Source organism: Pipistrellus kuhlii, unplaced genomic scaffold (genome assembly GCF_014108245.1).
Source record: "Pipistrellus kuhlii isolate mPipKuh1 unplaced genomic scaffold, mPipKuh1.p scaffold_m20_p_3, whole genome shotgun sequence".
Taxonomy (NCBI): Eukaryota; Metazoa; Chordata; class Mammalia; order Chiroptera; family Vespertilionidae; genus Pipistrellus; species Pipistrellus kuhlii.
Genome location: NW_023425529.1, coordinates 112,384,615 through 112,399,330, shown reverse-complemented (window position 1 = coordinate 112,399,330; position 14,716 = coordinate 112,384,615). Strand labels below are relative to the sequence as shown.

General features: G+C 37.2%; 1 protein-coding gene across 2 annotated transcripts in view; it reads right to left on the bottom strand.

Annotated features, from left to right (window-relative positions):
• Window positions 1-14,716, bottom strand: part of EPSTI1 (epithelial stromal interaction 1) — a 108,780-nt gene that overhangs the window by 22,063 nt on the left and 72,001 nt on the right. For both annotated transcript variants that reach the window (XM_036458338.2, XM_036458339.2), the window contains one exon: window positions 11,598-11,681. In XM_036458338.2, the coding sequence (XP_036314231.1) occupies window positions 11,598-11,681 (84 nt within the window). The remainder of the gene's footprint in view (window positions 1-11,597; window positions 11,682-14,716) is intronic.

The window sequence follows — 14,716 nt, the reverse complement described above, 5'->3', positions numbered from 1 at the left end:
TGCTCAAAGTCATTAATTATCTGAGAAATGCAAATCAAAACAGCAATGCAGTATCATCTCACACCTGTCAGATGGCTATCATTAACAAATTCACATTTTATTATTGTATTATTTTGCATGCAAACAACTGTAAATCTACTTTTGCCCCACACTGTATTTTGGATATTAACCCCTTTTCAGAGCTGTTGTTTGCAAATATTTTCTCCCTTTTGGTTGGTTGCCTTTTTGTTTTGTTGGTAGTTTCTTTAGCTGTGTAGAACCTTTTTAGTTTGATGTAATCCTATTCATTTATTTTTGCCTTTATTTCTCTTGCCTTTAGGGTCAAATTCATAAAATCTTCTCTACAACCAAGATTTATAAGTCTAGTACCTATGTTTTCTTTTATATAATTTACTAGAGGCCTGGTGCATGAAATTTGTGTATGGGCGGGGAGTCCCTTAGCCTGGCGTGTGTCTAACCAGCAGTTGGACGGACATCCCTTTCACAATCTGGGAAGCTGCATGCACCAGTGACCACACTTTCATACAGGTGAAAGGCACCTTGCTGTTGTATGGGTAGCTACATTTTTTTTTTTTTTTGCCCTGATTATAAAAAGTAGTACATAACATGATCCTTCTGAGGCAGTAGTTACCATTTTCCCCAACTTTTCATGGAAAAACTGAAGCAGAGAGAAGCTAAGTAATTGGCTTTGTCACACAGTTATAAGTGTCAGAATTGAGGCTGACCACAAAATGTTCAAGCCAGAGTCCATGCATGTCATTGCTGCATTATCCTGTTTTTTTTTTCAGTGTTAGAGTAGCCTTGCAGGTTTTAATTTTTAAATCTAAAAGATTGTTCTCCATATATCAGGTAGGGTCCCTAAGCCTGGATGGTGATCAGGACCGATCTGTGGAGCAACCGGCAGGCAGGATGACTGGGGGCCCCCCACTGGCACCTGCCTTGGCTGGCAGCCTTGTATCACCCCCTGGACAGCCCCACTCCCTGATCACCTCCCTCTTAGTGGTCAGTGCGCGGCATAGTAACTGGTTGATTTGTATATTAGGATTTTATTATATAGAATTGTTTCAGGTCTTATAATTAGGTCTTTAATCCATTTTGAGTTAATTTTTGTATATGGAGAATATCTGTTCTTTTTTAAATATATTTTTATTGATTTTTTTATAGAGAGGAAGAGAAAGGAATAGAGAGTTAGAAACATCAATGAGAGAGAATCATCGATCAGCCACCTCCTGCACACCCCCTACTGAGGATGTGCCCGTAACCAAGGTACATACCCTTGACCGGAATGGAACCTGGGACCTTTCAGTCCACAGGCTGACGCTCTATCCACTGAGCCAAACCGGTTTCGGCAGAATATCTGTTTTTTTGTTGTTGTTTTTTTCTTGTTTTTTTTTTATTATTAAATTATTATCTGTGTACATATTTTAACATTGCCCCCCCCCCCCCCACATACTCTCCCTCCCCAGAGTTTTGTGTCCATTAGTTGTACTTATATGCATGTATACAAGTCCTTCGGTTGATCTCTTATCTCCCCCAGATCTCCCTACTCTCCCCGGTGTAATTTTACAGTCTGCTTGTTGCTTTACTGTCTTTATAGCTATCTTTTGGTTTGTCAGTTTATAATGTTTTTTAATGTCCATAAATGAGTGAGGCCATGTGGTATTTCTCTTTTATTGACTGGCTTATTTCACTCAGCATAATGTTCTCTAGTTCTATCCAGGTTGCTGCAAATGATGAGAATTCCTTCTTTTTTATGGCAGCATAGTATTCCATTGTTTAGATGTACCATGGTTTTTTGATCCAATCATCTGCTGACGGGCACCTAGGCTGTTTCCAGATTCTAGCTATTGTAGATTGTGCTGCTATGAACATAGGGGTGCATATATCCTTTCTGATTGGTGTTTTTAGTTTCTTGGGATATATTCCTAGGAGTGGGATTACTGGGTCAAATGGGAGTTCCATTTTCAGTTTTTTGAGGAAACTCCACACTGTTCTCCACAGTGGTTGCACCAGTCTGCATTCCCACCAGCAGTGCACAAGCGTTCCTTTTTTTCCACAACCTCGCCAACACTTGTCGTTTGTTGATTTATTGATGTTGGCCATTTTGACAGGTGTGAGATGGTACCGCACTGTTGTTTTGATTTGCATCTCTCCGACAATTAGTGACCTTGAGCATGTTTTCATGTGCCTTTTGGATTTCCTTCTGTCTTCTTTTGAAAATATTCTATTTAGATCCATTGCCCATTTTTTAATTGGATCATTCATCTTCCTTTTATTTAGTTGTATAAGCTGTTTGTAGATGTTGGAGATTAAACCTTTATCAGTGGTAACATTTGCAAATATGTTCTCCCACACAGTGGGCTTTCTTGTTGTTTTGTTGATGGTTTCTTTTGCTGTAAAAAAGCTTTTTATTTTTATGTAGTCCCATTTGTTTATTTTCTCTTTAGCTTCCATTGCCCTAGGAGCAGTATCAGTGAAGAAGTTCTTTTGGCATACGTCTGAGATTTTGTTGCCTGTGGATGCTTCTAGTATTTTTATGGTTTCCCGTTTGATGTTTAAGTCCTGTATCCATTTTGAGTTTATTTTTGTGCATGGTGTAAGTTGGTGATCTAGTTTCATTCTTTTGCATGTATCTGATCAATTTTCCCAACACCATTTATTGAAGACACTGTCTTGATTCCATTGTATATTCGTGCCTCCTTTGTCAAATATTAATTGAGCATAGTGGTGATTTGGATTGATATCTGGGTTCTCGATTCGATTCCATTGATCTATATGTCTGTTTTTGTGCCAGTACCAGGCTGTTTTGAGAACAGTGGCTTTGTAATACAGTTTGAAGTCTGGTATTGAGATCCCTCCTACTTTACTCTTCTTTCTCAGGATTGCTGTGGCTATTCGGGGTCTTTTATTGTTCCAAATGAACTTTTGGAGAGTTCTTTCTAGGTCAGTGAAATATGCCGTTGGTATTTTAATAGGGAGTGCATTAAACCTATAGATTGCTTTAGGAAGTATGGACATTTTGATGATGTTGATTCTACCAATCCATGAACATGGTATGTTCTTCCATCTGTTTAAATCTTCCTCTATCTCTTTTTTCAGTGTCATGTAGTTTTCCGCATATAGGTCCTTTACTTCCTTAGTTAAGTTTATTCCTAGGTATCTTAATTTTTTTGGTGCGATGGTAAATGGAATTGCTTTTTTAGTTTCTGTTTCTATAAATTCGCTGTTGGTGTATAGAAATGCCATAGATTTCTTGGCGTTAATTTTGTATCCTGCTACATTGCCAAATTCATTTATTAAGTCAATTAGTTTTTTAATGGAGCCTTTTGGGTTTTTTATATACAATATCATGTCGTCTGCAAATAAGGATAACTTTACTTCTTCTTTTCCAATTTGGATGCCTTTTATTTCCTCCTCTTGTCTGATTGCAATGGCTAGTACTTCCAGTACTATGTCAAACAGGAGTGGCGAGAGTGGGCATCCCTGTCTTGTTCCTGTTCTTAGAGGGAATGGTTTTAGTTTTTGCCATTTGAGTATGATGTTGGCTGTGGGTTTATCATATATAGCTTTTATTATGTTGAGGTATGATCCTTGTACTCCCACCTTGTTGAGAGTTTTTATCAGGAAAGGGTGTTGGATTTTATCAAATGCTTTTTCTGCATCAATTGATATGACTATATGATTTTTATCTTTCAATTTGTTTATGTGATGTATCACGTTTATTGATTTGTGGATATTGTACCAACCTTGCATTCCTGGAATAAATCCTACTTGGTCATGGTGTATGATCTTTGTGATACTCTGCTGGAGCCGATTTGCTAGAATTTTGTTGAGGATTTTGGTATCTATGTTCATGAGGCATATTGGCCTGTAATTCTCTTTCATTGAGTTGTCTTTATCAGGTTTTGGTATTAGAGTGATGCTGGCTTCATGGAAGGAGTTTGGAAGTGTTCCTTCCTCTTGAATTTTTTGGAATAGTCTGAGGAGGATAGGTTTTAGTTCTTCCTTGAATGTTTGGTAAAACTCTCCTGTGAAGCCATCTGGCCCTGGGCTTTTGTTTGCTGGAAGCTTTTTGATGACTGCTTCAATTTCTTCCCAAGTCACTGCTCTATTGAGATTTTTAGATTCTTCCTGATTGAGTTTTGGAAGTTTGTATTTTTCTAGGAATATGTCCATTTCCTCCAGGTTGTTCTGTTTGTTGGAATAGAGTTGTTCGTAGTATTTTGTAACAATCCTTTGTATTTCAGCGAGATCTATTGTTACTTCACCTCTTTCATTTCTGATTTTGTTTATTTGGGTCCTCTCTCTTTGTTTCTTGGTTAGCCTGGCTAGAGGTCCAGCTATCTTGTTTATCCTTTCAAAGAACCAGCTCTTGGTTTTGTTGATCTTATGTATTGTTTCTTTGGTCTCTATGTCGTTTATCTGTGCTCTGATTTTTGTTATTCCCTTCCTTCTGCTTACACTGGGCTTTTCTTGTTGCTCTTTTTCTACCTCTTTGAGTTGTAGAGTTAGATCATTTGTTACCATTTTTTCTAGTTTTTTGCAATAGGCTTGTAGGGATATGAACTTCCCTCTCAAAACTGCTTTTGCTGTGTCCCATAGATTTTGGATAGTTGTGTTTTCATTGTCATTTGTTTCCAGGATGTTTTTAATTTCTTCCTTGATTTCTTTGGTAACCCAGTCCTTGTTTAATAGCATGCTGTTTAGTCTCCATGTGTTTGATTTCTTTGGATTTTTTTCATTGTAGTTAATTTCCAGTTTTATGCCACTATAATCTGAGGGATGCTTGATATGATTTCTATCTTCTTGAATTTGAAGAGACTTTGCCTATGTCCCATAATGTGGTCTATCTTTGAGAATGTCCCATGTGCACTTGAGAAGAATGTATATTCTGTGGCTTTGGGGTGGAATGTTCTGAAGATGTCGATTAATTCCATCTGGTCTAGTGAGTCATTTAGGATTGATATTTCTTTGCTGATTTTTTGTTTAGATGATTTGTCAAAAGGTGATAGTGGGGTATTAAAATTTCCTAGTATAATTGTATTGCTATTAATCTCTCCCTTAATGTCCTCCAGCAGTTTTTTTATATATTGGGGTGCTCCCATGTTGGGTGCATATAGATTTACCAGGGTTATTTCTTCTTGTTGGATTGCTCCCTTTAGTATTATGAAGTGGCCTTCATTATCTCTTGTTATGTCCTTCACTCTGAGATCTAATTTGTCAGATATAAGTATTGCTACCCCAGCTTTTTTCTCATTTCCATTTGCCTGGAAAACCTTTTTCCATCCCTTCACCCTCAGTCTGTGTGCATCTTTTTTTCTGAGGTGGGTTTCTTGTAGACAACAGATATATGGGTCTTGTTTTCTTATCCAATCCGACAATCTTTTGATTGGAACATTTAGCCCATTTACATTTAAAGTTATTATTGATGGATACTTATTTGATGCCATTTTTATTCTATACCCCTGTGTTCCTTCTTTGCTTTCTATTTCTTTAATTTTACAGTAGACCCTTTAGCATTTCTTGCATTGCTGGTTTTGTGGAGATAAATTCCCTTAGTCTGTTTTTGTCTGTGAAGCTCCTGATTTCACCTTCACTTTTTATTGATAGCCTTGCTGGGTATAGTATTCTTGGATTCAGACCCTTCCTTTGCATGACTTTGTATATTTCATCCCATTCCCTTCTGGCCTGATAAGTTTCTGTGGAGAAATCAGTTGCTAGTCTGATGGGGGTTCCTTTATATGTAACTTTCTGTCTCTCTCTGGCTGCTTTTTAAATTCTTTTTTTGTTGGTGGTGTTTACCAGCTTAATTATAATGTGCCTAGGGGTTGGTTTTCTGGGGTTCATTTTGCTTGGGACTCTGCGAGCAACTTGGATTTGTGTGGGTTTTTTCTTCTCTATCTCCGGAAAGTTTTCTGTCATTATTTCTTGAAATACATTTTCCATGTCTTCCTCAATTTCCTTTCCTTCTGGAACCCCTATTATTCTAATATTGTTTTGTTTTGTATTGTCCCAAAGTTCCCTTAGACTTTCCTCCTGTTTTTTAATTTTTTTCCCCAGAAGTTGTTCTAATTGGGTATTTTTTTCCATCTTGTCTTCTAGCTCACTGATGCGGTCCTCTGCTTCTTCTAATCTACTCTTGATGCTTTCTATTGAGTTCTTTACAGTAGCAATGTCATTTTTCATTTCTTCTTGGTTTTTCTTCATTTCCTCTTGGTTCTTACTCATATTGTCAAATTTGTCTTCCATTCTTTTTAGGCATCTTATGATCATTACTCTGAATTCTTGCTCAGGTAGGTTGCTTCCCTCTATGTCGTTTACTTCCTTTTCTGGTGAAGCCTGCTTTTCTTTCATATGCAGGGTGTTTTTTGGTCTCCCCATGATCTAGGATGTCTGGTTGTGTAGTTCTCTCTCTCCTGCTTTGATTTAAAGGCACAAAATACAACACAACCAGGTACAACACACAAGGCACTGAATAGAAATGTGTTTGCGATATTAATAACCACCAATAAGGGTGGTTGTGTTGACTAGAACCCAGAATAACAAAGACATACAATCAAACAAAAAGCATAGGCAAATCAATCTTATAACAAAAAGCATACAGCTTCAGTATAGTTAACATTCAACATACAACTTCAAAGAGTTAGAGAGAAAGACTGTTTTTTGTTTTGTTTTGTTTTGTTTTTAGGACAACTGCGAGGGAGGTGTGAATGGGTTTGGAGCAGGTAGTTGGAAATTAGATATATACAAGTAGGGTGAAATTTTAGAAGGGGGTAGACAGAAGGAATGGGGAAAATCTAGAGCAGGAAAGGGTTAAGATAAACGGGTTACCAAAGGAAAAGATCGGAAAGAGGGTGAAGGCATAAAGGTAGGGTTGAGACAGAATAAAGTGTTGGAGAAGGAAAGATAGATAAAGACTGTAGAACAGTAATCCTGAAATTAAAAAAAAAAATATATATATATATATATATATATATATATATATATATAATCAAATGAAATAAAAATAATAAAAATAAACAAAAGAAAATAAGATGAAAAAGGTAAATTAGTAGTAGTAATAATGTTGATTACATATACAATGTAATAATTATAAAGATAAAATCAAGTGAGGAAAAAGAAAAAAAAATAGTATCTTAGTAAACGTTGCAAATAATGAAAACAAAAATAAAAAACAAAAATTTAAAAATTAAAAAAAAAATTTTTCAAAAATTTAAATAAAATTTGCAGTAATGAAGGTCATTCGCTTCCTCTATTGTTATGATCCAGTCCTGATTTTTAGGCAGGTTTTGCTTTATTTTTATTACACTAGAGTCAATTTGTGGATTAGCCTCTGGGGGCAGTGTTTCTAGGTTGACTTCCCAGACTCTAGAGCCTCTCCAGCTTTTTTTTTTTTTTTTTTTTTTTTGTCCTCTCTGAAGCAGGAACTACGGAGTGGGTGAGGGAGCAGGTCCAAGCAACTGCAATCTCCCGCAACTCTCCGATATCCCTCTGAGGCAGATCCAAATGTGTTGCTCTTTAGATATCTCCCCTGTTAGGAGCCCCGTCCACTTTCACGGGTGACAACCGCCCAACAGCTGGGGCTTCTACTTGTAATCACCGCCCTTGTCCTCCAGCTTCCGCGTGTGCTCTGTGCGCACAGGCTTTCTGTCTTCGCCTCAAGCACTCTCCACCCTCTCCCCGCGAAATCTGACCTTTTCACCGAGCAGTGGGGCAATCCTGTGAGGGCAGGTGTTCGCGCCACCTGGGATCCGCGTTCTGGGGGTCACAGATGCTTGGTGGTCGCTGTGGCTGTGGATATTCAGGCCTCTGACACGATCCTATCTTCCTCTCAGGATGGCGAGGTTTCCCGTCCAAGCCGGTAGGTAGCTCCGGGCAGGGACACAGCCCTCGTGGGTGCTTCCCTGTGAGGGGTACCTCTGTCAGCGGCCCCCCAGCAGTTTCTTCTGGTGTTCGCTGTCTCCCAGCTTGCTAATAAACACTCACAGCACAAGACCCTCAGTTGCTCTCTCTTTCTGCTTCGGGAGAGGGCTCAGAATCCGCCCATCTATTCTTCCGCCATCTTACCTCCTCCAGAATATCTGTTCTTAATTGATGCTCCAGTATCCTTCACAAGGCTCAGCACATATAATGGAAGTTCAATATATGTTTGTTGATAGAATGAATGAATGAATGAATGAATGGATAGGTGAGTGAATACAGAAATAGATTATGCTGAGGTGATTCAATCAAAATAATGCAGTATAAAAAACCAGGAAAAGAAAGCTTTAAAGTGGTGTTAGATACTGTTACAGAGTTACAGAGAGTCTGAAAAGTCCACTGTATTGAAAGTTGAGAAGGGATTTTTACCTTTAGAGAATTGTTTTAGTAAGAACACAAACCAGGTTTTTCAGTTAATATAAACCAGAACATAAAGAATTAAGGATGAAGTAGGTAATAAAGATATGATTACAATAATATTCCCTTTGTCTTTACTTTTATTACTTTGGTGGAAATAGAATAGGTGATATATGTGAGGATAGCAGAATCAAGGAAGAGGTTTGTTGGTTTCTTCATTTTAAAATAGCAAGAGTGAGCATATTAGTTACCAAAATACAAGTATTAGTCAATGGAGAAAAATATGTTGAAGGTATAGAGGAAAAGGGGGAATTATAAATACATTTCTAGAAGAGGTAACTTAATCACATATAAACTTAAGAAAGAACCTGCTGTCTCCAGAGATTAGAGTAATGGGAAAATGTGAAAGTAAGGGACAGAGAATCAAATAAATATGCCGTGACCTCAACTTACCCTAGATAATCTACTTATAAGTTACTTCAGGGCAGGTATTCAATAAATATTTGTTAAATGAATGGGAGGAACAGATAAATGAATAGATGCAATGATATGTGTTTTCTATATCTTCTTACCATAGACATGATTTTTCATAATTTCTTAAGTTAAATCATTGATGTGATAAGGAATGACAGATTGTACCAATCAAGGAATACCTTCAATGAACATTTTTTAACAACAGATTGAATAAAAATATGATGAATACCCTTATGTATTCTACTGTTATTTAAAACCCTAATGATGGAATTATCTATGTGCTAACATTATTCATTTTACTGAAAGCTATAATAAGTAAAGAAACAGTTTATGTCAAAGAAAAATGTATGTTCAGTCAATAACTAGAAAATACATATGCATCAATATTTGTCTGACTCCAGAAGAGAAAACAAGATTAAGAAATAAAAAGCTTAATTTTTACTGTTTAAAATAATTGTTCAACCTGAAAATTAAATCCCAGATCTAATTTTCTAATCTGTTGAGCACTCTCTTTATAAAATGTTCTATTTTTAATGGTTTTCACATTCCAAAAATATACACCAAACTGTATAAAACACTACTTAAAATTCATTAGAAGTTACTTTAAAATAAATCATATGTACACTGTCTTCATAACACTCTTTTCTGTTCCAACTTCAGAACTTATTACTAAGTTAAAAAGTCACAGAAACAGATGAACACTTTTTATCATCTGACAGATATTGAAAATATTAGTTAGCTTTCACTTGCTAACTACTAGAATCTATATATATAAAAGCCTAAGAGATTGGCCAACTGGCAGCTATTACGTGCACTGACCAACAGGGGACAGGTGCTCAGTGCATGAGCTGGTGAGCTTCAGTGACTTGGCAGCTGCAATTCTTGGGTGAGGCATCTAGAACCAGAGTGGAGGGAGCCCAATTCCAGGGTGCATAGTAATCCAGGACCCCTCAAGGAATGTCAGAGAGCCAGATGCAGCCGGATCTCTGCAGGCCATCCAAGAATCTGTGCACCGGGCCTCTAGTATTACTATAATGTTGCTTATTTTATTGTGCATTTCAATATGGCTTTGTCAAAATGTATTTGTGTTTAAAAAAAAAAAAAAAACATCAGGGAATTAAAAATATTTATGGCTTCTTCATAGCTTATATAGAAGCTAAATTTACAATTTACATTATTTTCTTAGCTATTTAATTACTGCCTACCATGCACAAAAGAGGTCAGTGACACAGTCATTTAAACTGTATACTGGGTGAAACCAAATAAGTAAGAGATTGATCACTATTGGAAGGAGTCAAATTATAGCAACCATAATTCGTACATAGCCGAAACCAATTTGGCTCAGTGTAGAGCGTCATTCTGTGGACTGAAAGGTCCCGGGTTTGATTCCAGTCAAGGGCATATACCTTGGTTGCAGGCACATCCCCGGTAGGGGGTGTGCAAATGGCAGCTGGTCAATGTTTCTCTCATCGATGTTTCTAGCTCTCTATCTCTCTCCCTTCCTCTCTGTAAAAAATCAATAAAAATATATTTAAAAAATAATAATAATAATAATTCGTACATATAGTCTATTTCATAATGTGATTTTCACACACACTTACTATAATAAATAACTTTGTGTGGTAAAGACATAAGGATGAAAACAAATTAAACCAAATCAAGGAAATCAAAATGGGAATTCAAGTTAATTGTATAATTGAAAAAAAGGATTTGAGGGATATTCTGGAAGAAGTGATAGGATATGTCAATAACCAATACGGTAAGAATAAAAGTTGGAAAATAAAAATTATGGGGAAGGTAATGGTCTCCAACTAGCTGAATAATTTATTTTGCTTTTTTAAAGGATCTGGAATGTAGCAGCACCTTGGAGCTCACCACTGGTATTCCTCGCCCTTCTGAGCCCATGCTGAGGAGCTGCTGGCCCCATCACAGCCTATGTATCAAAGGCAGATTTGACCATAAAGTCTGACTGTTTCAGTGACCATGCCAGAGATTTCATATTCTAATGAGGATTGCCCTTTCAGCACTCTTCTTAGTAGGCTCTGCATTCATTGTACTTACTCCTATTGCTCAAAATTTTTGGATTACTTCACATATATGCATAGAGTATCTTTATATTTTATGATATGTATATTTTAAGTGAATATTCAAGCCACCTTCATGAATGTGTATACCCACTCTGTTGTGCATTATAATATTCTCTGAACATGATTTATATAATAATACCATATGTATATTTTTGGTTTAAAAACTTTCAGTATTGCCAGTGTAGTTCAGTTGGTTGGAGTGTCGTCCCATACAGCAGAAGGTTCCAGGTTCAATTCCCAGTTAGGCCACATATCCAAGTTGTGAGTTTGATCCCTAGTTGGGGCACATTCAGATCAATCTTTCTCTCTCACTTTGATGTTGTTGTGTTGTTGTTTTTTTCTCTCCCCCACCTTTCCTCTCTTGCTAAAATCATTTTTTTTTTTAATGTTAGTGCCATTGGTTATTTTCTGTAGATGAGTTTAAAAAGTGTTCTATAATCTCCATGAACTGCTGGTACCAATTATAGCAGACACACTGTAGACCTGTGAGATAAAGTATCCTGATAGATTTTACTAGAATTAACCACCGCATCACCATACCACCACACTCTTAAAACATCCCCCATCTCACCTTTCTGTAATGCTTGTGTTATTTTTCAGGATTTTCATGTATATAAATATATCTATTCAGAAACCCTTTGAAATGATCTATTGTCAGAAATAAATAATTAGCAATGACCAATAGGGTCTGAGGAATACCTTCTGGTGTTGTTCTTCCTTCATCTTCTGTAGTTTTTTGTTTTCTTCTTCCTTTAGAGAATCCTTATAAGCCTGACTTCTGGCCTGTTAAGATATAGGGGGAAAATTCATAGGAAAAAACATCACCACAATATATTAGTCTGCCTACCATGGATCTGGTTTTAATAACTCAATTTCTGTATTAAGCATACAGCAAACTCTTCATATAGACTTAACTATTGAATTATTTATGCATATGTCTGAAGATGTCCCTTGGGATATATAAAAAGAATGCTAGTATAAGCACATTTTAAAATATGATATAAATGCTTGTTTAATTTGGGTTTTAAAAATATCCCCTCAAATTTGACTTTAGATGGTGGGCACACAGTGCAATACATAGATGATGTATCATAGAAATCTATACTTGAAACCTATATAATTTTTATATCCAATGTTACCCCAATAATTATAATAAAAAATAAAATTTAAGAAAGGAAGTTGCAAGGGTGAAAGGGAGGTAGAAAAAGAATGTAGAAGAAAATAATTTATTTATTAGCTCAGTGGATAGAGTGTCAACCTGCAGACTGAAGAGTCCCGGTTTTGAGTCCAGTCAAGGGCATGTACCTTGGTTGCGGGCACATCCCCAGTAGGGGGCATGCAAGAGGCAGCTGATCAATGACTCTCTCATTGATGTTTCTAACTCTCTATCTTTCTCCCTTCCTCTCTGTAAAAAAACAACAAAATACATTTTTTTAAAGAAAGATAATATTTTTTTATTTCAAAATGGCAAATTTGCTTTCTTAATAACAGTTGTGAAATTCAGCTAATAAACTATTTAGAACACTTTTGTGAAAGTGAAGAATGCTACCACTTTCCTGTTAGAAAGTTGGGGGAGAAGAATTTGTTGCAGAAATAAAATTAAAAAATCTGTGTTGCTTCTTTAGAACTAATCAAGAACTGTGTTGGGCCACTTTCCCTGAAAACTGCTAATAAGGGAATGAAAAAAAGAGAGAAATTGTCCACTATGAAATGTAACTAGATGCAAAGATAAGGGGCCATTTTTTTCTTTTTGAGCAACAGAGGTTGGGGAACAGCTTTCTTGTCAAATTCTTAGTCATGGCCAAAAGTAAATATTACCCCTTTAAGAGATTTATAACTCACAGCTGTCTAATCTCTTTGAACTGACATTCATGTTATGATTAGATAACTTCAAAGTATCCTCTCTAGTCTATTCCCTGTGACTTTCCTCAGCTCAAACTAAAGTTTTATTTCTCAAAATTGCCCCATGCAAAATAAATACATTTACACTGTTTGGCCACATTATTATGATCTCTGTACGCATAATAATCTGGCCACTCAGTACGTGCTTGTGTGTGTGTGTGTGTGTGTGTGTGTGTGTGTGTATTAGAGGCCTGGTGCATGAATTCATGTCTGGGTGGGGTCTGGCCAGCCTGGCCAGGGGGAGGGAACATGGGTGGTTGGCCGGCCTGCTTGCTGGTTGAACTCCTAGTCAAGGGACAATTTGCATATTAGCTTTTTATTATATAAAATATACACTAAGTGGCCAGATTATTATGTGTTCAGAGATCATAATAATCTGGCCACTCAGGGTATACATATATACACACATCCCATCAGAGATAGTTGACATAGTGTATATTTTTTCTAATGAAAAGGCTTTGAAATAGAGGAAAGTTAGCCAAAACCGGTTTGGCTCAGTGAATAAAGAGTCAGCTTCCATTCCAGTCAAGGGCATGTACCTGGGTTGTGGGCACATCCCCAGTGGGAGGTGTGCAGGAGGCAGCTAATCGATGATTCTCTCATCGATGTTTCTAACTCTCTATCCCTCTCCTTTCCTATCTGTAAAAAATCAATAAAATATATTTTTAAAAAAAGAAATAGAAGAAAGTTAAATATTTTCCAAGAATATTCCTACTAGCTTATTAGTTGATATCAGAGACAAGCAATAGTGGCCCTGAGTTTAGAAGCACTGATATGTCTACTGCTCATTAATGGATCCTGTTAAAAAGCCTGTCAACTGGTAACTGCTACCACATGATTTCAGAGATGCATTTCTTTCTATGTCTTTGCATCCCCAGTCTGTACCTGAAGCATATTTCTATTTCTCGGCAGAAAAACAAGGCCTGTTAAGGAGCACAGAAGCCATAAATCTGGCTGATTTAGGACCCCCTGGGGAGCCTTAGGAGAGCCAGCACTCACAGCAGGATGTCTTTCGTCCTACTGACCCACCATGTCAGGCTTCTACACTCCGGCATAGAGACCACAGACTCTGGAATTTATGAGATAACAAGTATTCTGTCTGTTCATTGGTCATATACTTTCTCTCTCACACATTGATTTGTAGCCCAGCCTCTGTAAGGCAGAGAGGCCAGCCTGGTAAGCTAATGTGCAGGGAATTTCATTTTTCTCATAAAAGCACCAGCAGCAGCATGGCAGCAGGCTGCATATTTCAGGACTTGTTCTTTGGACTAACATCCATAAAGCTTATATAGGCTGGGCCCCCCTTTCCTCTTACTATAATTTTTCTGAAGCACTTCTTAATTCATTCCCCCATTTCTGTCACTATAGAACCCATATCACATCAGATAAGAAGACATAGTTGCCGGAGAGGGATTGTATCATCTATAACACAACTAATTAGAATAGTGGAGCTCTGCATGTGTTCAGCAAGCCCTTATATATGCAAACCCTGCTACATTAGACAAACATCCTGCGACTTTATCTTGTTTATCCCCTAAACACAAAAGGACTGTGATAAGACAGAAGGTGGGAGTGGTTCTCAATGACTCCTTTTTTTTGGAGAAAGCTAGGCTTCATCACAAATATTCCACAGAAAACCTAAAAAGCCTGGGGGGAAGGGGATAAAGGAGTACATCTACTCAAGAGATTAAAAGAAGGAGTAAAATATTTAGTTAAATCAGGTATTATGATTTGAGTGGGAAACCTAAATTCTGTTTGTATACCTTCCTTTTAAATTTAACCACTTGATGCCCAGCTGGTATGGCTTAGTGGTTGAGCCTCGACAAGATGTCACCAGTTTGATTTCCCGTCAGGGCACATTCCCCAGGTTGCATGCTCAATCCCAGTAGGGGCACACTCAGAGACAGCCAATGAGT